Here is a 27,743-nt window from a genome sequence, read left to right on the forward strand (position 1 = left end):
CAGAAACATCATGCATACATTACAGAAGGGGTGTAACCTAAGACCACCCCTCAGATACATCATGCGTACATCACAAAAAAGGCGGTCTTAAAACAGAAATTTGAATGTTGTTTTTCTCCTCTCCTTGTTTATCTCCCGTCTGGCAGTTTCCTTGATTGGATATCTTGGGGAGCCTGGCCAGTCTTTTGTAGTGATAAATACTTATTCAAACACAGACATACTGAAATATACTCAGAGTCGCAAAGTGATTTCATGCTCTTTATTCAGCTCATAGTGGTGAGGAGGAATGAATGAATGTCCCCCTCAAAGCATCTGCTTTATATACATTATTTACACAATGGGCTGCACATGATTGGCTAATTCCGGAATTCTACTGTAAGCCAATCAGGTTGTGGATTCACTTCTATCTGGAGCATGATTGGGTGGTTCCTGCCAACCAATCATACTGCTGCATTGTTCTAGGACCAATCAGACTGCTGCATTCTGAATCCTATTGTTCTAGGACCAATCAGACTGCTGCCTTTTGGATCCTATTGTTCTAGGACCAATCAGACTGCTGCAGTTTGGATCCTATTCAACTCAGTACATAACACATACCCTTAAGACAGGATTTGTGAAGGAAAAGACAATGGGGAGGCTTTTCCAGTTTGACCTTGCAGAGAAAACATTTGCTCAGTTTAGGAATCAAAATGGTTCCAGGTTGGCCTTCCTCTGCTGATCTATGTACGTGCGGTTATGAATATTGCCATATATCTGAGACCATAAAATTCCTATCACACCACAAAGATGGCGGATTCGGCTACAAAAACCACATTGGTTTATTATGATTTTCAAAAGTCTCGTTTTTTTTTGTTGTTTTTTTTAATGGCAAACCCGAGACCACAGGAAAAAGAAAACAGGGCGAAAGCAAGGAAGGTTTGGGGCTCAGTAATGGAAAGCAGCCCCCAGCATTGGCAATACTAACAGACTGCAATCCTGCATGTTGCAGCTGGACCCAAATGGGTCTTATTTCTGAGTAGTCACGCATAGGGATTGCATTGCAAGGCTGCAACCTTCAATGCACTTTTGGTTGCAATCTTAGGACACCTTATGAAGTTTAGCTAATTGTAAGAGAGAATATTATGAAAATGATATGCAGGTGGTACATGACCCCAGTCAAGCTTGCAAAAATATATCATTTGCCTGACAATAAATGTTGGAAATGTAAAGAAACTAAAGGTACATTCTTTCACCTTTGGTGGACGTGCCCAAGAATTAAGGCTTTCTGGGAAATGATCTATAACGAAATGAAAAAGGTATTTAAATATACTTTTCTGAAGAAACCAGAGGCCTTCCTTCTGGGCATTGTCGGCCAATTGGTGCCAAAGAAGGACAGAACGTTTTTTATGTATGCTACAACAGCAGCAAGAATACTTACTGCAAAGTATTGGAAGACACAAGAACTACCCACTTTGGAAGAATGGCAGATGAAGGTGATGGACTATATGGGATTGGCAGAAATGACTGGCAGAATCCGAGACCAGGGAGAAGAGTCGGTGGAAGAAGATTGGAAGAAATTTAAAGATTATCTACAGAAATATTGTAAAATTAATGAGTGTTAGAATGATGTTGGATTGAAATTAAGTGGTTTCCAGCTGTAATGCTTTAAGAGATATGAAAAAAAAAGGATTATAAATAGGTAATAATATAATGGTAAGGATTTGCTGAACTAACAATTTGGGGTGGAATACAAAAAAGGGAGGTATGAGGAGGTCCGGGAAACAAGTTAAAAGAAAATAAGTAATTGAAAATGTATCTGTGTTTTTCTTTTTTAAAAAGTTTTGTTACTCTGTATTTCTGTTGTTCTGTTTTTTCTTTTTTCTTTTATTGTGATATTATAAAAAATCTTAATAAATATCTTATAAAAAAAATGAAGTTTAGCTAATTGGTCCCCGCTTTTTTTAAAAAAAGTATTTCTGGGTGGTCTGAGAGACCAGTTTAATTTCAGGTGCTTTTTCCTCCGTCACATCCCTGCAAACTTCAGCACGTTTGCGCGAATAATAAAACAACAAACAAAGTTCAAATGTCAAATTATCCTGATTTGCAAACCGAAACCACACACACATCTCCATTCGCCACTCGCCTCGAACCCCAATTCCAAACTATGGATCTTCAGGCCGCAATCCTTAATAATAAAATAATGATGCTGGTGATTGTTGTTGTTATTTTATTTATTTGTACCGCTCCCATCTGACTGGGTTGCCCCAGGTACAGTGGTGCCCCGCAAGAAGAATGCCTCGCTAAACGAAAAACCCGCAAGACGAAAGGGTTTTCCGATTTTTAGCGGCTTCGCAAGACGAATTTCCCTATGGGCTTGCTTCGCAAGACGAAAGCCCATAGGGAAATCTCCGGGGACAGCGGGGAAGCGCAGCGCGCCTTCTCCTCTGTTCCCGGACCTGTCCTGAAGGCTTGCGGTGGGAGGAGGGCTTTCCTCCCCACCGCCAACATTCAGAAGGCTGTTCTGAAGGCTGGCGGTGGGGAGAAAAGTCCTTCTCCCCCCGCCAGCCTTCAGAAGAGGTCCGGGGACAGACTGTCCCCGGACCTGGTCTGAAGGCGGTCTCCATAGAAACACATTAATTGATTTTCAATGCATTCCTATGGGAAACCGTGCTTCGCAAGACGAAAAACTCGCAAGAAGAAAAAACTTGCGGAACGAATTAATTTCGTCTTGCGAGGCACCACTGTACTTTGGGCGGCTTCCAACATATATAAAAACATAATTAAAAAGCTTCCCTATACGTATTTACTGGAACAGGCAGTTACCCGGGTTAGTGGATCTTCCATCATTGCACATCCACCAAATAAATAAGTGACTCGGTAGGTTTCTGCCTCCCACCAAATCCGCCTCCTTATTCTGGCTAATAATAACAGTTTTAATAATAATTTTATTATTTCTATGCTGCTTGTCTGCCTGAGTTGCCCCAGTGGGATGTCCAGTCTTGTTCATGTATATGAATCGCTGACCAGTTAGCAGTTTCCCACAATTCCTTGCCACACTCCTGCCAGCAGCCATTTTCTGCCCTCCTGTTCCAGCCCAAGACATTTTGGCGCCTGAGGCACACCACAAAATATGTGGGGAAAATTCTACATCAGAAACAAGGCAGCAGGGGATAGAGATCTTCTGTTGCCCCTATGGATCCTGCCGCCCGAAGCAGTCGCCTTGCCTTGCCTCATGAGAGAGCCGGCACTGAGCCATGCAGTAGGAACAAAGCCTGCTGCAATGGTTCATCCTTCTTCCTGGCTATTCCTTTTCAAGAGAGGAATTAGCCCAAGTGCCTAGAACGGTGTGCCAATAACACCGGGGTTGGGCTGGATGACCCTTGAGGTCCCTTCCAATTCTCCCATTCTAGGATTCTATGACTGCCCTCCTATTGATGCACAATGTTAGGCTGGGTCTAAAAATATTGCTTGTCAGGAGTTAAAAGGGGCCCACACACAACTACGAGGCTACCATTTAATTTTTATAAGAAATAAATGGAAAATTTCAAAAAACACATAAGTGGGAAAAGGTACAATTAAAATTTGTGCGAAATGAATGAATTTTTTTTAAAGTAATCACAGTGTGCATATATTGTACATCTGACCCCCTTCTTTCTACGGGACCCCGTATATAAGTGACCTCCTTGGCTCTTTCTATCTATGGGACCAGCATGGGTGGCCGGGCCTGGTGAACTTTTAATTCCTTATCCTTATGGTTATGGTTACAGATAGGTAGCCGTGTTGGTCTGCCATAGTCAAAACAAAAAAAATTTTTTCCTTATGGTTATGATTCGTGGGTTCCCACTTAATTTTATTTTGATTTTAAATGTGATTTGAATTGTATTTTAAACTAATCATTTGATGTTGTGTTTTTAATGTATTATGTATTTGGTGTTAGCCGCCCTAAGCCCGGTCTCGGCCGTGGAGGGCGGGGTATAAATAAATTATTATTATTATTATTATTATTATTATTATTATTATTATTATTATTATTATTCTATTAAATACAGGTGGTTATAATTTATTTTTTAAAATTAATATTAAATAAATGGTGGATATTTTTAAATAGTTTGCTAGTAAATGAACATTTTACACATTAACAGGTACCGTAGTTCAAAACCATATTCCATGCAGTCGACTACATTAAGAGCAATTGGTTGAATTCACTAGATGACTGGGCAAATAGATAATATTTTCTAATGCTTAAGGGGGCCAACTGGCCATTGGGCAAGCTGACACCCTGGCCAGTCCGCCACTGGTGATGCAGCAATAAAACTGCTCACACGTTTGCAAAGCTAAGCAGGGTCTGGTGTGATTTCAAATTGGATGGGGGACCACATGCTGAGGTTCCTGCATTGCAGGGGGTTGGACTAGATGACCCTCAGTGTCCCTTCCATCTCTATGATTCTATGACTCTGCCCTGTTATAACCGAGTTCCCCACCCGCCTTATGAAACTCTGCCTGGTCCTCAGGCACCGCTCTGGGTAGACCGCCATTGGAGTCCAGCCTCCATTTTGGATTTAGGAGTTCAGCTTCTCACAAGCCCTAGACCAGAACCTGAACTAAATCTAAATCCCTGAGCTCAGCAGACAAACGGAGAGCATTGCAAACGTGTTTCTCCTCCTGCTGAGATTCACTCAACGTTTACAGGAATATAATTATTTACTTTTCCAGCTTTCAAAGCCACAGCAATTACAGTAATGTTTGCTCCCTGGAGGTGTCTTTCAATTTGCCATGCTAAAAACAAAGAAATGTATTGCAAGTTGTAACTCGGCTCAATTCCCTTGTTCTTATGCATCAGGGGAAAAGTCTCTTGACCCTTAAGATTGCACTATAGGGATGCTTTGGGGCTAGAGATTTCTGCTCCTGTTTTTCTGTTTTACCTTTCAATCCATAGCAAGTCAAAGTAATAAGTAATTTGTTTATTCTTTTGTGATGTGTTTGGACTCAGGGCTCAACTGATGGTTTTCTACTTGTGTTTTTGACTTGCTTTATATGTGTTGCACTTGAGAATAATCAGGGTAAACATGTTATGAGGCAACTACACATCTATCTATCTATCTATCTATATCTATCATCATCTATCCTTGGGAGCAAGTCCCATTGAATTCAATAAGACAAATAATTCAGTAAGCTTCCAGCTAAATACCAAACCTTCAGCAGTCACAATCTTAAATCACATCAAATACAACGGCATGTCAAAGCAAGAATTTTTTTTCCTTCCAGTAGCACCTTAAAGACCAACTAAGTTAGTTCTTGGTATGAGCTTTCGTGTGCATGCACACTTCTTCAGATACACTGAAACAGAAGTTGCCAGATCCTTCTATATAGTGAGAAGGTGGGGAGGGGTATTACTCAGAAGGGTGGTGGGAATGGGTGATTGGCAGATAGCTGTGATGAGCCTGTTGACGACTCTTAACGACTGCAATAGGTCTTACAGGAAATGCCAGATGCCAACTTTGCTGCCACATACACCCGGACAACACCATTACTGGCCCCAACAACATCACACATACCATCTCGGGACTATTTAATTGCTCATCGTCTAACATTGTATATGCCATCAAATGCCAACAGTGTCCTTCAGCTCTCTATATTGGACAAACAGGCCAAACCTTACGCCAAAGAATAAACGGACATAAATCGGACATCAAGAATCACAAGACAGAGAAACCAGTAGGAGAACACTTCAATCTCCCAGGACATTCTATACAAGATCTCAAAGTAGCTGTTTTACTACAAAGGAATTTCAGAAATAGACTGGAAAGAGAAGCTGCTGAATTGCAACTCATTACCAAACTTAAAACCATGGAGAGACCTGGTGTGAACAAAGACATTGGATTCTTATCTCATTATACATGACAAAGCCATTTTTCACCTTCTCACCCCTTGCTTTTTCCTGTGGTGCGTTGTCTATGTGGTGCAAAAACAGAGTCCTGGTTATTCTGAAAATAAAATACCGGCATAAAGACCAACACATTTGATCAGGTATCCCATGGGATACCGGCTGAAAATCAAGCCCAGAGGTTTTGTGGATGTTGCTGCTACTTTAAATTCATTTTCAGCCTTCATGCTGTATGCAAAATGGCTGGTAAAGACTTCTCTAAAGACCAGAAATCTTAAGATTTTGTTGTCAGGTGCTCCTTTGAGTTCAGATCAGGCCTCAGCACAATAATGTAGCACTTGGGAAGGAAGATGCAGCCCAGAAGCCCAGCACTGGAGGCCAACATAGAGAAGATCTGCACGGCTACCATGTACTTGCCCTTGGTGCTCAGGTAGGTGGGCACAAAAGAGACCCAAACACTGCAGAAGACCAGCATGCTGAAGGTGATCAGCTTGGCTTCGTTGAAGGAGCCAGGCAGCTTCCTGGCTAGGAAAGCCACCGTGAAGCAGGTGGCAGCCAAGAAGCCCATGTAGCTGAGGGCAACGTAAAACATGGCCACAGACCCTTCGTTGCATTGCAGGATGATCTCTTCCACCTGGGAGTGCATGTCGGGCTCTGGGAATGGGGGAGAAGAGCCCAGCCAGATGGTGCAGATGAGAACTTGCCCCCCAGAACAGGAGATGACAATGGAGTTGGCCAGACTCTTGCCCAGCCATCTCCTCACCCTGTTCCCGGGCTTTGTGGCCAGGAAGGCCAGCACCACCGTGATGGTCTTTGCCAAGACAGAAGAAACAGCAACTGAGAAGATGATGCTGAAGACCGTTTGTCGGAGAAGGCAGGTCTCTTTCCTTGGGCGCCCGATGAAGAGGAAGGAGGACAAAAAGGAAAGCAGGAGGGAGACAAGCAGGATGTAGGAGAGGTCCCGGTTGTTGGCTTTGACTATGGGAGTTTCCTTGTATTTAATGAAGATTCCCAACACAATGCTTGCTGTTAAGGACAAGAAGAGGGCAATGGAAGCTAAAACAATTCCCAGATATTCTCCATAAGTCAGGAAGATGACAATCTTGGGGACACATTGATCTCTGTCCTTGTTTGAATGTTGATCTTCTGGGCATTTGGTGCAATGTTCTGCATCTGGGGAAGAGAAAAAGAGTCGCTGCAGCATCACTTACATCCCTAATGATCTGAACTTGATTACGATTTGAAGAAATCCTAGAGATTTCTTCCTTATGATCATTCCTTTCAACTCTCTTCCAGGATGTAATGAAGGTGATTAATCCTAAAGAAGTTGAGGAAGGAGCCACATTCCACAATGTCTGCAGAATTCTCACAAAAAGTGTGTGAGACTGGATTACTGCCCTGTGGATTACTTTCTCCCTTGGAGTCACCCACCTTCCTGGGCGGAGAAGGTCCCTTCCGCACACCGAGCACAAGCATAGCAGCAAATGGGCTCTCCTTCTAGAACCACCTTGGCATAGCCAGGTCGACATCTTTCTGTACACCTGGAACGAGGTACGGCCTAACCAGGAAGACAAGAAGGTGCCACAAAGAGGAAGAGTTAGGAGTATTTGTGAGTGTGTAATTCACTCATAGAGTGAATTCAAACGGATCTCTGGAATGCAGCCTTTGACCCCCTCATCAGGGTCCTTTCAACCCCCCACTGACCATTGGGGTGACCAGAATATCTTGTTCTTCATAATTCGTTCAGGACAACTGAGGTTTGCGCCACAGAACTCTGATTCCTCTTCTCCGTTTACCTGCTTCCCTGCTTAATAAATCTTCAAAGAAAATGGCAAGGGAGTCTGAAATGTGATTTCCCCAAAGTTCAGGATTCGAATAATCTCTTAATCACTAATGAAGACAAATTTAATATGACTTTTCCAAGTATTGGTTTCCCTCACTCTGTTCTTGAGGCATGCAAGGCTTCCTCTTATCGCTGATGAATTTCCTAGTTATTTCTAGTTCATATGCCATTCCTTAACATTAACCTTATATTACAATGGGGTTTGTTTTTTTTTAACTTCTCATCCTTCACCAACAGTTGTGCACTTCTTAATTCCTGCACGTACAATAGTTTAAAATTTGCAACATCTACAAGTGAGCATACTCCACAAATTTAAAAAATCCACAATAAATCAGTAATTATCATTTCAAAAATAAATTGCTTTCCATCCTTCTGCTTGTATGAAAACCCAGTAGTTCACTTTTACTAGGTGTTTTCCCTTTTCTTCTTATCTACGTAGTCCATTCGGTTAAAGATTCTGTCCAGAATTCTTAAATTCTCAGTCTGGTTCGGAAATAGATAGTGTCTTTTCTAAGGACCTCTTGGCTATATCCTTTCTTTGAGCACCCCAAATCCCCCTCCTATCTCAGCTGCTGTGGAAAGAAGGAGTGGCGGTTGCAGCTGTTATTGGACGGTCAAGACATCATTGATCAACCTGATATAGTCATTTTGCAGCAGTTGTTCAAGGAAAAATATATTCAGGATCTCCTAGCCTCCCCTCTCTGTGATTCCCCTTACCTTGTTGAATTTCTTGGGCCACTCAATAGCTTCTGGGTTAATGGTGAACTTTATGCTAGCAGACGTCTCTCTCCTTATATTCCCAATTTTCACAGCGACATGAGACTTATTGGGAGACATCACCCAGTTCAAAATATCGAAGTCTCCTGGCAGCTCCCAGTTCTCATCCAAGCACAGCCTGCCTCTGGAAGTATTCAGACACCGGATTTCTCTTAAGAAAGGGTGAAGCTGGAATGACAGGGGAAAGCACCAGCACTGAGAAACCTGGAAGCCAAGATGGATATCTCAGTCCTACTCACTTCAACCTCTTCTGATTTGGGGCCTGCGTGTATCTCATGTAGACTGGAATTCCTATTCAGCCATTTCTATTACTACAGACCCTACAAGTGTCCCAGTTTTCCAGGGACTTCCCTGAATTAGAGACAGTTTTTCACTTGATCCTGGAATTTCCCACTTTTCCTTAGAATGTCCCTATTTTCATTTCAGAAATGTTGGCGGATGTGGAATTATCCAACCCACAAGCTGTCCAATCCTATATCGGGAATTTTTAAATGTTTAATATTTTAGTATGAATTTCTTTATTTAGGGAGCTGCCCAGAGTGAGGAGGCAACTGAAGAAGATGTATAAACAGTGCTATTTTTCTAGAAAAGAAGGTGCCGGAACTCACCATGAACACCTCCCTCTGAGAATGGCAATGGCACCCACCTGAAAGGTGTCAAAACTGAGTTCCAGTGAGTTCCCCTCTGAAAAAAAGCCCTGGGTATAGGCAGTAAAGGACGCAGGTGGCGCTGTGGGTTAAACCACAGAGCCTAGGACTTGGTGATCAGAAGGTTGGCGGTTCGAATCCCTGTGACGGGGTGAGCTCCCGTTGCTCGGTCCCTGCTCCTGCCAACCTAGCAGTTCGAAAGCACGTCAAAGGTGCAAGTAGATAAATAGGTACCGCTCTGGCGGGAAGGTAAATGGCGTTTCCGTGCGCTGCTCTGGTTCGGTAGAAGCGGCTTAGTCATGCTGGCCACATGACCCGGAAGCTGTACGCCGGCTCCCTCGGCCAATACAGCGAGATGAGCGTTGCAACCCCAGAGTTGGCCACGACTGGACCGAACGGTCAGGGGTCCCTTTACCTTTATAAGCAGTAACATTATCATTATGGAATGGGCCGTCTCTATTTTCAACAGAGTTGAATACCAATGTTGGGCGGTATGCTACTATTGCTAATACTAATAGTGTTATGTACTGATAGAAACTATGATATTTTGCAGGTTTATCCACAGTCAAGATCAGCATCTGTGTGGACTGCAGTTTGCAAAAAAGGGGAAGGAAATACCTGCCACGGCTGTAGCCTTTGGGGTCCCCATTGCTCTCCTTCCTCCACCATCAGCCTCCTCTGGGATCTCGATGAAAGTGAAGCATGCAAGGCCTGAGCCACAGTGTGAACATTGATGTAAGTGCCATAGCTGTCTACAAACAGGACTCTCTCAGGCTCCCATTGGGATAATGGCTCCAGTTTCTCCTCCTCTTTGCATCTTATCCTGCCTTTCACAGACAACAAATGCTTTGAATATGAACACTGAAACGCTTCATCCAAAGAATCCACAAGATTGGACGGTGAATTATAGTTGTCACCTTTGCTGCTCCTTATTCCGGTCTGAATTGCAAAGGACAGAGAACCATGGAGGTACTGGAAGCCATTTGGAGGGATGTAATAGCCAGTTCCGATTTCTCGCAAAGCTGTTGTGATCCAGACTTTTGCCCCTATTTCCTTCTCATATACTATGTTTATTGCCAGGAGTAGAACGATGCCCATTGCATTGGTTACATAGTAAAAAAATACCCCAACTTGTCTCCATAGGAAAAAAGGTTCCCCAGGCCTGATAAATTGATTTGGATCATTTTCTGGTACTCTTTTTGATAAAGCAATGCAGATCCCTTTGCTGAGCATCAGAGGTTTCACAGCGCTCACAAATCTTTCTCCACTGTCATTGTCTGGAGTGAAGAGGCCAATCCACGTCCATCCAAAATGCAGGAGCAATTCAACAATCCCCTGGTACTGACTTTCCTCTTTGGGAGTCATCCGGTAGACAAAAGGGAACAGGGTTTTACCTTCGAGAACCTGGGCAGTGAAGCCATAACTGATCTAGCAAGGGAAGCAAAAGATCAGCAATTTATTTTACTTTCATCATAACGGGTATTTAAACATATGAAATGACTGATACCTATCTAAATCTCTGCTGGCTGAGGCTGATGGGAGTTTTAGTCTGAAACATCTGGAGGTGTCAAGTTGGTGAAGGCTCAGTTTTGAAAATGGGATTTTGGATCTATAGCTCAGGATCTTCCCATTTTTAAAAATATCCCCACTTGACCCCTCCAAAGAGAAAATAGAATTTTACGCAGTTGAAATTCTCTTTCCCTCCATGCTCTCCCAATACTTACCTGAGGGATTTTGTAGATGTCTGACAAGGCTGAAATCACTCTTGAGATGAAAGTGTTGCTTCTTTCAAGAACAGCCAGCAGGGGATTCTGTTCTCCACAGTGATAATTGGGAATATTGCATCCACTGCCTGCAAGCAGCTCTAGCATGGCGTCCGAAGTCATCCTTGCATCTAAATAGTTCTCATAGAGGTTGTAGCCCAGGGTGATGTTGGGTAAGAGCCTGAGATCCTGGTTGATCTCTTGGATGGTGAGCGGGAAAGACAACATGTACGAATAGAGCCTAGGTGACTCCCTGCAACAAATGAATCCTTTAAAAAGAGTGAAACTGATATTCATATGATGGGGGGGGGGGACATTATATGATCCAAAAAGATTAGTATTTATTGATTAATCCTATTGCATTAATATCAAACCATTTACAGTCTAGTATAGAATAAAAATAAATAGAATAAAGACATGCTGGCCACATGACCCGGAAGCTGTACGCCGGCTCCCTCGGCCAATAAAGCGAGATGAACGCCGCAACCCCAGAGTCGGCCATGACTGGACCTAATGGTCAGGGGTCCCTTTACCTTTACCTATAGAATACAAATTTGCAGATCTCTACTCCATGACCGGAGCTTTGATGCAAACAGCACACAGAGCTGTTCAACAGTGGAACAGACTCCCTCCGAAAGTGACCATGTGTCATGGTCTAAGAGCCTGAGATCCTGGTTGATCTCTTGGATGGTGAACAGGAAAGACAACATGTACCAGTACAACCTAATTGCCCTCCTGCAATAAATGAATTATTTAAAAAGAGTGAAACTGATATTCATATTAATGGGAGGGAGGAAACATTATATGATCCACAAAGATTAATATTTATTTATCATTTTACATTAATATCAAACCTTTCCTGTCTAGCATAGAACAAAAATTTGGAAATCTCTGCTCCATGACCGGAGCTTTGATGCAAACAGCACACAGAGCTGTTCAACAGTGGAACAGACTCCCTCCAAGGTGACCATGTGTCATGGATGCTTCGGGTGAGATTCCTCCAGGTTCCTTCCATCTCTACAACTCTATGATTCTATTCTACTGTGGTTCTATGAGTAAGACATGAAGGCGCCCCTCAAAATGTGTGCTATACTGGGAAGTTGCTGCAAAGCCTGCTTTTCCTGCATTGGTCTTTGACTTCTTCCAATGGGCTAGACTATAGGTAGATAAGAGACAATTTTATTGAAGGAGGGGAAGCACCAAATACCTCAGTCCCCTTTTACTTAGAAATGAGGCCTGGTGGCTTTCAGGTTTGAGTGTGTGGTAAAATTTATAATTTGTCCATATTTTGGATCAGTGACTCCACCAATGAGGACACCCCCTGGTCTGTATTATTTTATATAATCATTTTATTTGAAGCATATCATTCCTGCTCTTCTCCCATAAAAATCCACCTATTTTCAAGAGAGATTTTTTCATTCTGAGATGTAGGTGTCCTGTTGTGTTGTATAAAGAGAACTGTGATCCAAACAGAATAAACATAAAATTATTAATCTCAGTTGCTTGGAAATTGCTTGAGTTTCATGCCACCCTCTGGGTTAGGAAACAGGTACCTACTTTGTCAACCATTGCAATCGTTAGAAATGAGACCAGTTGTGTGTGTGTGAAGAAAAGGAATGATTCCTTTTCACATTTTAGACTCCACTAACAAGGAAGTCTCCTCACTCATATTATTTTATTTATCATTTCAGTTAAAGCACATATTTCCTGCTCTCCAGCCACCAAACGTTAACCTGTAGGATTTTAAAAATCCATTTTTAAAACTATAGCATTCTTTAACAACAATTTGTTGATGGTCATTTATAATATTATATCATTATAAGGATATAATAGAAGAATGCAAGAATGCCAATGAATCTGGTCAGGGTTCAAAAGTTTGCACTGAATTTCCCCACCTGCAGGAAGCCATGAAACTCAGGCAATTTCCAGAGCTCAAAGGTTGAATTGCCTGAGTTTCATGGCATCCTGCAGGTGGGGAAACTCAGTGCATCCATAGGTAGGAGAGTGTTTCACTAAAGAAGACCCAGGGAACAAGGAAATGGGAGAGGTTTGGGTGGAATCTTTTACTGGACTCCCCAGCTCCCATCAGCCCAGCCAGCAAGACCAATGGTCAGGGCAGGGTAGACCTGCAACATGAGGACAGCCTTGGCTCCCCAGCCCTGAGAAAGGCGCTCTTTCCTTGATAAATAGGAACCATTACAAGGACTGGAGGACCATGAAACCCACCCACATATGATTTTATATACCTCTCAGTCCTGGCGAAGGGTGTCTGAGAAAAGACGTATGGAGTTTCCTTATATAAGCGTTTTGGAGATATGATCCCACTGATGAGAAAGTGTCCAGGCCAGTAGTAATTGCGAGCATCCGTTTCATCCCTGACCAGATTCAAGGGGCATTTCGCCTTGTGGTTCCCGCAGACTCCAAAGGGCATCATGAGCAGCAGAAGCAGCAACAACAACAGAAGGAGCAGGGATCTCATTCTGGCTGTGCCTCCTCCTCCTCTTACCTGCCAAGGAGGCAAAGCAGAAGAACCCAAAGACTCTTGCAAGGCCAGACTGCCTGGGCTTTCCCAATCTGGGTGGTTTTCAACTCTACCTTCGGAGCTAGGAAGCACAAGGCAGGCACACCCCTCTTTCGCCAGCTCTGCATCTTGACTCAGTCTGTCTCCAACACAGGAAAAATTATCTGCACCAACTTTTTCTTTCCCAGTCACACTTCAATTAATATTGCCATGCTGTTGTTGCTTTCCGAGGCTCATGCAATTTCCAGAAATATCTCCTGAGCTTTTAGAAGATGAGATCACTATAATTTCGACTATTCTAAGTGGAATAAGTTTCACCACAATAACTTTCTGGAGTTTTGAATGGCTCAAGTGGCAGGTGCAGAGCTGGAGAAAAACATGTTGGACAGAAGTCAAGGGGTGTGTTTGGGAGTTGGAAGTTTGGCCTGAACTTTGCTCACAAGCACCAAAGAAGGAGCTGGATCCAACCATGGACACTCCTTCTTTGGAGGTTTTTAAGCAGAGTTTGGATGGCCATCTGTTGGGATTCTTTAGCTGAGATTCCTGCATTGCAGAGGGTTGGACTAGAGGACCTTGGTGTCCCTTTCCAAGGCTCCCATTCTATGATTCATTGGAGGTTTTTAAGAAGAGGTGGGAGAGTCAGGGATGGACAACAGCCAGATGAAGGCGTCCCAGCCTTGTATCCCAGGCATCCTAAGCCCTTTTAAAATGTGGGGGTGGGGGGCATTATTGGCTTGTTGTTTTTATTTTGATTATATATGTTGTGGTTTTATATTTTGAACCGCCTTGAGACCTCCAGGGGTAGGGCGATATATAGATTCAGTACATCAATAAATAAAGGAATAAATATGAATAAATAAAAATCAATCAATGGAGAATGCTGAGAAATGCCATCCTCATTACTGTGAACGGGATACATGATGGTGAGATCTTGTTTCCTGGAGGCTGCTAGAGACAGAGACTGGTGGAGCCTGCGATGGGGAGGGTTTTCTCAAGCCCACCCTCCGGCTGCTTTGGGTGGGTCTGGGCTGCTTGATTCCTGCCAATCCCTTCTGGTTCTCCCCCGGAAGGGAAGTAGCGCCTTGGTGGCTTCAAAGCCACTTCAAGTGAATTTCCACCCCATCTTTGAAAGGCTTCTCCAACAGAGGGAAGCTCTCTGGGGTTGGTTGAGGGGAGAAAGGTTGTCCTGGGCCTTAGACGCCCCTTCCCCTTCGACATGTTCTGGGGAAGGTGAGCTTCTGTTGCACATGGAGCCAACTTGCTCCTCGTCTTTGAGCAGAAACTTCTCTACTCATAAACAAATTGTCTGTGCAGAAGCCAGGCTAGCATTTTAGCAGCTTTATTATTCTTTATCAATTTATTTATTCTTATTTATTTATTTACTTATTTAATCTGTTTCATAAAATCGATGCAGCGCTTGTTTAGGCCAATAACCCCTAAAGCACTTTATTTTAAGATAAGGCAAGACATTCAGAAAAAAGTTTACAAACATTAAAAAAAGTTAAACATTAAACATTAAAAAAGTTAAAATAACAAAATGGACTGAAATTGTATCAGCTTCCTAAGAATCTGGGTGGATGCTATATTTATTAAATTTATTTTTTGAAAAATATTTTTTATTAAGTCTCCAAAGATATCCCAAAACACTTGTGTACCTACAGAGTTTTTAAAAAAACAACTAAATACATAATTGCTTCGTGACTCCCCACCCCTCTTGATGTTTGTTTTATTACTCCTTTTTATCAGCTGTTTTTAAAAACATGTTTAAGTTATCTAAGCCCCGAAGTCGTATATCAGTAATCCTCTGCTTATATTTCAAATCCTGCCTTTGACTTCAGGTATGGATGTTAGTATGACAGATAATATAACAATGGTCTCCATTCTTCCTTGAACAATTCTTCATTATGTCCTCTTAGTTTAGCAGGGAATTTCTCCATTTCAGCATATTCCACCAGCTTCATAAGCCATTCCTCGTTGGTGGGGAATTCTCCTTCTTTCCACTTCCGTGTGTATAAAGTCCTAGCTGTTGTGGTTGCATTCAGAAAACCTAATTAACTGCAGGCCAGTTTCTCATCTCCCTTTCCTGAGCAATGTTCTGGACCAGATCCAGGCGCTTTTGAAAGAAACTGATTTTCTGGATCCATTTCAAGTGGGGTTTTTGTGACAAAGACACCTGAGAGCCGAAGCAGCCAAGCAGGCTGGGAGTCCAGTCATTTGGACCTAGTCAAGTTCTGGTATGGGACTTGGCCGCCATTTTCTCTCTGTCTTCTCTGTAAGGTTTCAGTCAGAGTCAGTCTGCCTCAGTTGTGAGCAGTATGGAATCTCAGTCAGACTGTTTGGAACCATGTTGTTTAGGAAGAAGTTTATTTTAACTCAGTAAAGTCAATTAAAAACTCTGCATTATTCATTTACGCTGCGCGTCAGTTTAGGTCTGACGTCGTTTCCAGACGGTCTTAGTTGGGGAATGTTTTTCAGGCCCAGGAACCTTGAATGTGGGGTTTACAGGGCTCAATCCTATCCACAGGGCACTGGCTCCCGGTGGAGTACAGGATAATAATAATAATAATAATAATAATAATAATAATAATAATGATTTATTATTTATACCCCGCCCATCTGGCTGGGCTTCCCCAGCCACTCTGGGCGGCTTCCAAAAAAATATTAAAATACTGTAATACATCCAACATTAAAAGCTTCCCTAAATAGGGCTGCCTTCAGATGTCTTCTAAAAGTCTGGTAGTTGAATAATAGTGAAGGACCAACCACATCTGCTATTGGGTCCCCGAAGCACAGATTCACACAAAGCGGCAAAACGCCCTTGCAGGTTATTAACAGGATTTTATTTGAAGTGCATATGCAGAACAAAGCTACAGGGCGATAAGTCAGGGTGCGCCCCCTTTGTATAGATTTGCAGAATAGAATACCACATAGGGATTTGGGATCATATAGAGAACAATATTCTAATGGCCCCTTCAATAGTAATATGTAGGATCAGGTTTAAGATGCTGGCTTAACCTTTAAAGCCCTATACGGTCTAGGACCCTCGTACCTATGGGGCTGCCTCTCCTGGTATGTCCCATGGAGGAGCTTACGGTCTTCAAACAAAAACATCTTGGAGATCCCGGGCCACAGGAAGGTTAGACTGGCCTCAACCAGAGCCAGGGCCTTTTCGGCTGTGGCCCCAATCTGGTGGAACGCTCTGTCACAAGAGACCAGGGCCCTGCGGGACTTGACATCTTTCCACAGGGCCTGCAAGACGGAGCTGTTCCGCCAGAGCACAGTCGGACCCCCTCCTTTGGTAATCCCCACAGAACTCTAGCCCAATGGTTGCCATTAATTTGATTTTGAATTGATTTTAGAATGAATTGATTTTAGAATGCTGTGCTACTTTTATTCTTAGCCGCTCTTAGCCCGGCTTCGGCTGGGGAGGGTGGGATAAATAAAATTTTCTCCTTCTCCTTCTCCTTCTCCTTCTCCTTCTCCTTTTCTCCTTCTCCTTTTCTCCTTCTCCTTTTCTCCTTCTCCTTTTCTCCTTCTCCTTCTCCTTTTCTCCTTCTCCTTTTCTCCTTCTCCTTCTCCTTTTCTCCTTTTCTCCTTTTCTCCTTCTCTCCTTTTCTCCTTCTCCTTCTCTCCTTCTCCTTCTCCTTCTCTCCTTCTCTCCTTCTCTCCTTCCCTCCTCCCCCTCCTCCTCCTTCTTTTTCTTTTTCTTTTTCTTTTTCTTTTTCTTTTTCTTCTCCCCCCCCATTGTTTAACATCTACATGAAACCGCTGGGTGGCGTTATGCGGAGGTTTGGAATATGTTATCAGAATTATGCTGATAACACTCTGCTCTATTTCTCCTTCACATCTACAGGTGAGGCCGTGGAAGTGCTGGACCAGTGTCTTGCCCTGGTAATGGATTTCAAGTGGGGTTTAGGCCTGGTTTTGGCACAGAAACTGCTTTGGTCGTCCATTATGGTGACCTCTGTTGAGAGAGAGAAACATGTCCCTGTTAATTCTTCTCAACTTCTCACTGGCTTTCGGTACCATTGACCATGGTATCCTTCTAGAGTGACTCTCCGAACTAGGGGTGGGTGGCAGCGCTTTGCGGTGGTTCCAGTCCTACTTGGATGGTCATTTCCAGACGGTGTTACTTGGGGAATGTTTTTCAGCTCCGGGAGCCTTGAATGTGGGGTTCCACAGGGCTCAATCCTATCCCCCACATTGTTTAGCATCTACATAAAACCTCTTTTCAGTCAAGGCTTGGCTAAGGTCAGCTGCTACTCTTTGGAACAGGGAGCACAGCTTACACAATACAGAAATTAAACCAACAGACTACGGGAGATAACTTAAATTAATTTCTCAGTTTATTGATATACAAAACTTAGGAGAACGAAATGACATGAAGTGCACTTGTAAATGATACCGCATACAAAAGATTTCCACCCAACTTACTGTTCATGTGAACAGGACTTCCTAAAACCTAGGCTAAGAATGAACACATTCTCTTTCAGAGATGGAGAATAAACAGCATGGATGAGTAGCTGTGTTTCCTTTATGCACTTCTGGACATCATGAACATGGAATATTTTAAGAATCAGATGCCTGTTAATTCCTTGTTCTCAGGTGCTCCTTTGTGTTCAGATCAGGCCTCAGGACAATAATGTAGCACTTGGGAAGGAAGATGCAGCCCAGAAGCCCAGCACTGGAGGCCAACATAGAGAAGATCTGCACGGCCACCATGTACTTGCCCTTGGTGCTCAGGTAGGTGGGCACAAAAGACACCCAAACACTGCAGAAGACCAGCATGCTGAAGGTGATCAGCTTGGCTTCGTTGAAGGAGCCAGGCAGCTTCCTGGCTAGGAAAGCCACCGTGAAGCAGGTGGCAGCCAAGAAGCCCAGGTAGCCGAGGGCAACGTAAAACATGGCCACAGACCCTTCGTTGCATTGCAGGATGATCTCTTCCACCTGGGAGCGCATGTCGGGCTCTGGGAATGGGGGAGAAGAGCCCAGCCAGATGGTGCAGATGAGAACTTGCCCCCCAGAACAGGAGATGACAATGGAGTTGGCCAGACTCTTGCCCAGCCATCTCCTCACCCTGTTCCCGGGCTTTGTGGCCAGGAAGGCCAGCACCACCGTGATGGTCTTTGCCAAGACAGAAGAAACAGCAACTGAGAAGATGATGCTGAAGGCCGTTTGTTGGAGAAGGCAGGTCTCTTTCCTTGGGCGCCCGATGAAGAGGAAGGAGGACAAAAAGGAAAGCAGGAGGGAGACAAGCAGGATGTAGGAGAGGTCCCGGTTGTTGGCTTTGACTATGGGAGTTTCCTTGTATTTAATGAAGATTACCATCACAATGCCTGCTGTTAAGGCCAAGAAGAGGGCAACGGAAGCTAACACCATTCCCAAATATTCTTCATAAGCCAGGAAGATGATAATCTTGGGGACACATTGATCTCTGTCCTTGTTTGAATGGTGATATTCTGAGCATTTGGTGCAATGTTCTGCATCTGGGGAAGAGAAAAAGAGTGGCTGTAGCATCACTTACATCCCTAATGATCTGTGCTCTATTGACGTTGTGATCTAGGATAAACTGAGAGGCAGTGACCACTCCACTTCTGTTAACTGCATTGTTTGGATGCTGCCTATTCCTCTTTGAACCTTTAAAATGCAGACATTGCTTCCATGCAATGTTCATAGCAGTGAGATCAAAACGGTCCATAGATTATATTGTAATAATTTTCACATGAAGTATTGTTTATTTTTTAGTGTGCTTTTGCTGTTAATTATTTTGCTCCTTTTCATAGTCTATCCATTATTTTTGATAAGTGTCAACAACATTTCCTTTTTGTGTGGCTTGGTTTAAAAAATAAAAAAGGAATGCTTTGCGGGCATTCCTCTCACAGCTGCCCAGTTTGCACCCCAGATATTTCTTCCTTATGGTCATCCCTATCAACTCACTTCCTGGATGTAATAACGGTGATTAATACTAAGGAAGTCGAGGAAGGATCCCCATTCCACAATGTCTGCAGAATTCTCACAAAAAGTGTGTGAGACTGAATTTCTACCCTGTGTTTACTCTCTCCAGGAATTTTTTCCCCTTGGAGTCACCCACCTTCCTGAGCAGAGAAGGTCCCTTCTGCACACTGAGCACAAGCATAGCAGCAAACGGGCTTTCCTTCTAGAATCACTTTGGCATATCCAGGTCGACATATTTCTGTACACCTGGAACGAGGTACAGTCTAAGCAGAAAGACAAGAAGGTGCAACAAAGAGGAACAGTTAGGAGTATTTGTGGGTATGTAATTCACTCAACGCAATCTCTATAGCATGGTGGTGATCCCTGACAACCGGTCTTGCCAGCTCAGGATGATGGGAGCTGTAGTCCAAAGACAGCTGGGGACCCAAGTTTGGGAAACCGTGATCTACACAAAGATTCGCAGTTGTGGCCCCCAATGAACCATTCAGGAAATCATCACAGCTCTACATCAATCACATAGAGGTTAGGGAGGGTTCTGTCTGGCAGGGAATCCTGAGAGATCCCAGTTGCCGTTTCCAGCAACCAAGAACCCCAGTTGCCTGCCATCTCCCCATTCCCTTAATGCGGTCAGTTCTCTTTAGCTGCAGAACATGATCTCTGGAATGCAGCCTTTGACCCCTCATCAGAGTCCTTTCAACCCCCCACTGACCATTGGGGTGACCAGAATATCTTGTGCTTTAAATTTAGTTCAGTACAGCTGAGGTTTGAGCCACAGAACTCTGTTTCCTCTTCTCCATTTACCTGTTTCCCTTCTTAAAAAAACTTCAAAGCAAATGACAATGGGTCTGATATGTGATTCCCCCAAATTTCAGGATTCGAATAATCTCTCACACGGTTCATTCTCGTGTTTGTGTTTGTGTGTGTCAGAGAGAGAGAGAGAAAGCGCTTTGCTGTTCAATGCCCAACTGAAAGGAGAGTTGGGGGTTTTTTGGGGGGGGGGTTTGCCAAATTGCTTTAATTGATTTTCCAAATTTCACCCCATCAACCACAAATTAAGACAAATTTAATACAAGTGAGCTTACTCACAAATTTAAAAAAATATACAATAAATCAGTAATTATCATTTGTAAAATAAATTACTTTTCATCCTTCTGCATGTATGAAATGTCAATATCCTTTATTTGAGCATCTCAAATTCCTCCTATCTCAGCTGCTGTAGAAAGAAGGAGTGGTGGTTCCAGCTGTTACTGGACAGTCAACCTGACATGGTCATTCTGCAGTGGTTGTTCAAGGAACAGCACAATCAGGATCTCCTAGCCCCCCTCCCCCAATTATTCCCCCTACCTTGTTGAATTTCTTGTTCCACTCAATGGCTTCTGGGTTAATGGTGAACTTTATGCCAGCAGACGTCTCTCTCCTTATATTCCCAATTTTCACAAGGGCACGAGACTTATTGGGATAGATCGCCCAGTTCATAATATCGAAGTCCGCTGGCAGCTCCCAGTTCTCATCCAAGCACAGTCTGCCCCTGGAAGTATTCAGACACCGGATTTCTCTCAAGAAAGGGTGAAGCTGGAATGGCAGGGGAAAGCACCAGCATTAAGAAACTGGGAAGCTACAACAGGCAATTAATCAAGCCAAAATGGGAAAAACACCAGGGCCAGGTGGGCTATCAGCAAAGTACTATAAGAAATTGCAAGATTATTTGGCACAACCACTAAAAGATTTAAGATACTTACATTATGCTGATTCTGAAAAAAGATCTATTATCAGTCAAAAATTATAGACTGATTTCTCTATTAAATAATGACTATAAACTGTTTGCAGACCTATTGGCAAAGTGCTATTAATGGATTTAATTCATCAGGACCAGGCTGGTTTTTTACCAGGCCGCCAGATGAAGGATAATATAGGGAATATAATTTATATAATAGAAGATCTGGAGGTTAGAAATGATAAACAAGCAGTGTTGATTTTTATAGACGCAGAGAAGGCCTTTGACCATGTTTCATGGACTTCTACGAAGAAGACTATAGAAATGATGAATTTCAGAGAGTCATTACAGTGGTACCTCAGGTTAAGAACTTAATTCGTTCTTGAGGTCCGTTCTTAACCTGACACTGTTCTTAACCTGAGGTACCACTTTAGCCAATGGGGCCTTCCGCTGCCACCGCATGATTTCTGTTCTCATCCTGAAGCAAAGTTCTTAACCCGAGGTACTATTTCTGGGTTGCCAGAGTCTGTAACCTGAAGTGTCTGTAACCCGAGGTACCACTGTACTTAGAGGAATTGACTCAATTTATTCTGACTAACAGGCTATGATGATAGTAAACAACGTAATAACAGAAAAATTCAAAATAATGAAAGGGACAAGACAGGGATATCCCCAGTCACCATTATTATTTTAGTTTTAGAGACCCTGGTCAGAAGTATAAGATCAGATGAAGAAATAAAAGGGATAACAGTAGGTTAAAGGTAAAGGTAAAGGGACCCCTGACCATTAGGTCCAGTCGTGGCCAACTCTGGGGTTGTGGTGCTCATCTCGCTTTACTGGCCGAGGGAGCCGGTGTACAGCTTCCGGGTCATGTGGCCAGCATGACTAAGCCGCTTCTGGTGAACCAGAGCAGCATATGGAAACGCCGTTTACCTTCCCCCCGGAGTGGTACCTATTTATCTACTTGCACTTTGACGTGCTTTTGAACTGCTAGGTTGGCAGGAGCAGGGACCGAGCAACGGGAGCTCACCCCGTCGCGGGGATTCGAACCACCGACCTTTGGTCGGCAAGTCCTAAGCTCTCTGGTTTAACCCACAGCGCCACCCGCGTCCCAACAGTAGGTTACAAAGCATATAAACTCAAGGCATTTGCAGATGACTATGTGGTAACTGTAGGAGACCCCATGGCTAGCCAACCAAGGGTCTTGAACAGATGCACAAGTTTGGAGAAGTAGCAGGTTTTAAACTAAATAAAGGTAGAACAAAAGTATTGGTGGAAAATGTGACAGAGCAATATAAAAAAGACAACAAGTAACGGAACTGATGATTGAGAAGAAAGTTTAATATTTAGGAGTATGGATAACAGCTACAAACATAAATATTTTTAAGAATAACTATACAGGAGCTTGGAGAGAAATGAAGAAAAACTTAAATTAAAAATATATATAAAAAATAGAGATATCTGGAGAGTGGCAGCACGACAACAGGACTTTTCTGTGGTGGCTCCTCGCTTGGGGCATGCTCTCCCAGGGAGGCTTCCTGGACACCTGTGTGACAAATCTTTAGGTGCCAGGCGAGAAAGTTATTCTGTAACCAGGATTTGGGTGGATTAAATCATCTCTGGGCATTTTAATGTGCTTTTGGTTTGCTTGTTTTGTTTCTTTCGTTTGCTTTTTCTATTCTCATTTTGTATTTTTATTCTGTAAACCACCCTGTGATCTTCAGATGAAAGTTGATATATAAACACAAATAATACTAATATTATTACTACAGACTCTCCGAAGGTCAAAATGGCACCCAGTTGAGAGGTGCTAGAACTGAGTTCCAGAGAGTTCCCCCTGAAGAAAGCACTGGGTATAAATAGTAAAATGATCGTTATGGGATGAGACATCCCTATTTTCATCAGAGAAATGTTGGAGTGTATGCTGCCATAACTATTACTAATAGTAACTATGATATTTTACAGATCTATCCCCAGTCAAGATCAGCATCTGTGTGGACTGCAGGTTGCAAAAAGGGGAAGGAAATACCTGCCACGGCTGTAGCCTTTGGGGTCCCCATTGCTCTCCTTCCTCCACCATCAGCCTCCTCTGGGATCTCGATGAAAGCGAAGCATGCAAGGCCTGAGCCACAGCCTGAACATGGATGTAAGTGCCATAGCTGTCTTGAGACAGCATTGTCTCACAAACCCTTTGGGACACCATCTCCAGTTTCTGTGTGCATCTTATCCGGCCTTTCACAGACAACAGATGCTTTGAATATGAACACTGAAACACTCCATCCCACACCACTCCCCAAAGAATTTCCGACTGCGATTTATAGTTGTCACCTTTGCTGCTCCTTATTCCAGTCTGAATTGCAAAGGACAGAGAACCATGGAGGTGCTGGAAGTAATTTGTAGGGATGTAAAAGCTGAATCTGATTTCTTGCGAAGCTGTTGTGATCCAGACTTTCGCCCCTATTTCCTTCTCATATTCTTTGTGTATCACCATGAGTGGTATGATATCCAGTGCATGGGTTATATAGGAAACAAATACCCCAACTTGTCTCCATAGGAAAAAAGGTTCCCCACGTGTTATAAATTCATCAAAATAACTTTCTGGTACTCTTTTTGATAAAGCAATGCAGATCCCTTTGCTGAGCATCAGAGGTTTCACAGCGCTCACAAATCTTTCTCCACTGTCATTGTTTGGAGTGCAGAGGCCAATCCACGTCCATCCAAAATACAGGAGCAATTCAACAATCCCCTGGTACTGACTTTCCTCTTTGGGAGTCATCCGGTAGAGAAAAGGGAACAGGGTTTTACCTTCGAGAACCTGGGCAGTGAAGCCATGACTGATCTAACAAGGGAAGCAAGAGATCAGCAATTTATTTTACTTTCAGCATAACAGATATTTAATTATATGAAATGACTGATATCTAAATCTCTGCTGGCTGATGGGAGTTTTAGTCGGAAACATCTGGAGGTGACAAGTTGGTGAAGGCTCAGCTTTGAAAAAGGGATGTAGGATCCATAGCTCAGGATTTTCCCATTTTTAAAAATATCCCTACTTGACCCCTCCAAAGAGAAAGTAGAATTTTACGCAGTTGAAATTCTCTGTGCTTCCATGCTCTCTCACTACTTACCTGTGGGATTTTGTAGATGCCTGACAAGGCTGAAATCACTTTTGAGATGACAGTATTGCCTCTTTCAAGAACAGCCAGCAGGGGATTCTGTTTTCCACAGTGATAATTGGGAATATTGCATCCACTGCCTGCAAGCAGCTCTAGCGTGGCGTCCGAAGTCATCTTTGCATCTAAATAGTTCTCATAGATGTTGTAGCCCAGGGTGATGTTGGATAAGAGACTGAGATCCTGGTTGATCTCTTGGATGGTGAACAGGAAAGACAACATGTGCCAGAAGAACCTAGTTGACTCCCTGCAATAAATGAATCCTTTAAAAAGAGTGAAACTGATATTCATATTAATGAGAGGAAGGAAACATTATATGATCCACAAATATTAGTATATTTTATTTATTTATTTATTCATTCATTCATTCATTCATTCATTCATTCATCCATTCATTCATTCATTCATTCATTCACTCACCCACCCACCCACCCACCCACCCATCCTTTTGCATTAATATCAAACCTTTTCCTGTCTAGCATAGAACAAAAATTTGGAGACCTCTGCTCCATGACAGGAGCTTTGATGCAAACAGCACACAGAGCTGTTCAACATTGGAACAGACTCCCTCCGAAGGTGACCATGTGTCATGGATGCTTCAGGTGTGATTCCTCCGGGTTCCTTCCATCTCTACAACTCTATGATTCTATTATATAGTGGTTCTGTGAGTAAGAAATGAAGGCGCCCCTCAAAATGTGTGATATACTGGGAAGTTGCTGCAAAGGCTGCTTTTGCTGCAGTGGTCTTTGGCTTTTCCAAGAGGCTAGACTATAGGTAGATAAGAGGCCATTTGATTGAAAGAGGAGAAGCACCAAATACCTCAGTCCCCTTTTAGTTACAAATGAGGCCTGGTGGCTTTCAGGTTTGAGTGTGTGGTAAAATCTATAATTTTGCCCATATTTTGGATAAGTGACTCCACCAATGAGGACACCCCCTGTACTGTATTATTTTACATAATCATTTTATTTGAAGCATAGCATTCCTGCTCTTCACCCATAAATATCCAACCATTTTCAGGAGTTTCTTAAAACGCTTCTAATTTTTTTTAAAAAAATGAAAGAAAGGTGAAAGTGCTGGGATTGGAGGAGGAAACCTTTAATGTATCTGAGACGGATTTCTCCAAGATGGGCTGTAGGTCTCCCGTTGCATTGTGTAAAGAGAACTGTGATAAGGTTGTTCACAAATGATGCCAATAGAATAAACATAAAAGAATCTTAGCAGTTTGGAAATTGCTTGAGTTTCATGCCACCCTCTGGTTTAGGAAGAAACTTCAAACACCTCAATACTTTGAAATGAGGCCAGTTGTGTGTGGTCAAAAAAGGAATAATTCCTTTTCACATTTTAGAGATCTAAGTCCATTTACAAGGAACTCCCCTGACATATTATTTTATTTATCCTTTCAATTAAAGCACATCTTTCCTGCTCTTCAGCTACCAAAGGTCACCAAGAGGCTCTTAAAATTCCATTTGCAAAACTGTAGCATTCCTTAATGACAGTTTATGAATTGTCCAAATGTAATAATATTGAATGAAACCCTTGAGCCTTGGAAATTGCCTGAGTTTCATGGCATCCTGCAGGTGGGGAAATTCAGTGCATCCTTTTGAACCCTGACCAGATTCACTGGCATCCTTGCATTCTACTAAAAGCAGCACAGACGCATAGGAACAGGATTGTTTTACTTAGGAAGACAGAGGGAAGAAGGAAATAGGAGAGGCTTGTCCTGGACCCCCCAGCTTCCATCACCCCCAGCCTCAGGGCATGAGGACAGCTCTTGGCTCCCCAACCCTGAGAAAGGCACTCTTTCCTTGATAAACAGGAACCATTACAAGGACTGGAAGACCATGAAACCCATTCGCGTATGATTTTACATACACTTCATTCCTGGCGAAGGGTGTCTGAGTAAAGTTGTATGGAGTTGTCTCAATTAGGCGTTTTGGAGAGATGATCCCACTGATGAGAAAGTGTCCAGGCCGGTAGTAATTGCGAGCATCCGTTTCATCCCTGACCAGATTCAAGGGGCATTTCGCCTTGTGGTTCCCGCAGACTCCAAAGGGCATCATGAGCAGCAGAAGCAGCAACAACAGAAGGAGCAGGGATCTCATTCTGGCTGTGCCTCCTCCTCCTCTTACCTACCAAGGAGGCAAAGCAGAAGAACCCAAAGACTCTTGCAAGACCAAACTGCCTGGGCTTTGCCAGTCTAGGTGGTTTTCAACTCTACCTTCAGAGCTAGGAAGCACAAGGCAGGCACACCCCTCTTTCGCCAGCTCTGCATCTTGACTCAGTCTGTCTCCAACACAGGAAATATTCTCTGCACCAACTTTCTCTTTCCCAGACACAGCACAATTAATATTGCCATGCTGTTGTTGCTTTCCGAGGCTCATGCAATTTCCAGAAACATCTCCTGAGCTTTTAGAAGATGAGATCACTATAATTTCGACTATTCTAAGTGGAATAAGTTTCAGCACAATAACTTTCTGGAGTCTTGAATGGCTCAAGCGGCAGGTGCAGAACTGGAGAAAAACATGTTGGACAGAAGTCAAGGGGTGTGTTTGGAAGTTGGAAGTTTGGCCTGAACTTTGCTCCCAAGGACCAAAGAAGGAGCTGGATCCGACCATGAACTCTCCTTCCTTGGAGGTTTTGAAGCAGAGTTTGGATGGCCATCTGTTGGGTTTCTTCAGCTGAGATTCCTGCGTTGCAGAGGGTTGGACTAGAGGACCTTGGGGTCCCTTTCCAAGTCTCCCATTCTATGATTCATTGGAGGTTTTTAAGAAGAGGGGGGAGAGTCAGGGATGGACAACAGCCAGATGAAGGAGTCCCAGCCTTGTATCCCAGACATCCTAAGCCCTTTTAAAATGTGGGAGTTTGGGGGGGGGTATTATTGGCTTGTTCTTTTTATTTTGATTATATATTGTCAGGGAACTGCCATCGCAGCCAGGAGTGGAGGAAGGACTCCCAAGCGATGCCGGAGAAGGTCCCAGCAGGAAAAGAGGGGACTCAGCGACCGGGGAAGGAAATCAGCGTGACACCAGGGAGAAAGGCGGGCAGAGGCGGGCTTCGGAGAGATGGCTCTAGGATTCTTTGCCGGAGACCAGCGAGGAGAGTACGGGTCCTCCGCTGCCCACACCCACCCTGCGCAGAAGACTTCCGCGCAGGGAGTCTAGGCGGAGACTATCCGTCAAGGAACTTTTATGTTGGAAGAAGTTCAGGAAACGCCCACTGACGGATTCTGCCAGTGACTGAGACAGACGCGGAATCAGGACTGTCCAGCCAGGGGAAGGTTTATCCAGGCAACCTCGCCGAGAGTGGCGGCAACTTACGCACGAGCAACCCCCAATTCCCATTACAGGTGGCTTTGGCTTTTTCAACAACATCTTCACTCTCCAATAGATATTCATTCATTCTCCATCTGAACCCGCCCTGTGATGTGCCTTTTATTTCAAAAACTATCGGGTTATGATCAGAGAGGGTTCTAGGTTGGATTTCACACTTT

The 27,743-nt window shown here is 43.4% G+C and overlaps 2 protein-coding genes across 13 annotated transcripts in view; one reads left to right on the forward strand and one right to left on the reverse strand.

Annotated features, from left to right (window-relative positions):
- Nucleotides 1-5,943: 5,943 nt before the first annotated feature.
- LOC128405520 (vomeronasal type-2 receptor 26-like) lies at nt 5,944-27,144 on the reverse strand. 2 transcript variants are annotated; one of them, XM_053372246.1, is made up of 6 exons: nt 26,126-27,144; nt 24,209-24,500; nt 9,749-10,558; nt 8,424-8,651; nt 7,295-7,421; nt 5,944-7,036 (listed from the first exon to the last, which is right to left on the reverse strand). In XM_053372246.1, the coding sequence occupies exons 1-6, from the start codon at nt 26,353-26,355 to the stop codon at nt 6,138-6,140; spliced, it is 2,586 nt and encodes an 861-aa protein (XP_053228221.1). In that variant the 5' UTR covers nt 26,356-27,144; the 3' UTR covers nt 5,944-6,137. The 2 variants fall into 2 exon arrangements, with proteins under 2 accessions (XP_053228221.1, XP_053228220.1); XM_053372245.1 differs by lacking the exons at nt 24,209-24,500; nt 26,126-27,144 and adding exons at nt 10,855-11,146; nt 13,140-14,785.
- The window catches only part of LOC128405521 (vomeronasal type-2 receptor 26-like), a 43,340-nt gene continuing 22,919 nt past the window's right edge, over nt 7,323-27,743 (forward strand). Inside the window, exons 1-4 of one of the 11 annotated variants that reach the window (XM_053372251.1) lie at nt 7,338-7,441; nt 20,810-21,033; nt 23,049-23,229; nt 24,733-24,855. In XM_053372251.1, coding sequence (XP_053228226.1) covers nt 23,197-23,229; nt 24,733-24,855 — 156 coding nt within the window. In that variant the 5' untranslated portion in view covers nt 7,338-7,441; nt 20,810-21,033; nt 23,049-23,196. Of the gene's footprint in view, nt 7,442-9,759; nt 9,866-11,760; nt 11,883-18,922; nt 19,437-19,483; nt 19,688-20,809; nt 21,034-23,048; nt 23,230-24,732; nt 24,856-27,743 lie in introns of those variants that run through there. The other 10 variants (XM_053372247.1, XM_053372257.1, XM_053372249.1 and 7 more) reach the window with 10 other exon arrangements.

Source organism: Podarcis raffonei, chromosome 18 (assembly GCF_027172205.1).
Source record: "Podarcis raffonei isolate rPodRaf1 chromosome 18, rPodRaf1.pri, whole genome shotgun sequence".
Classification (NCBI taxonomy): Eukaryota; Metazoa; Chordata; class Lepidosauria; order Squamata; family Lacertidae; genus Podarcis; species Podarcis raffonei.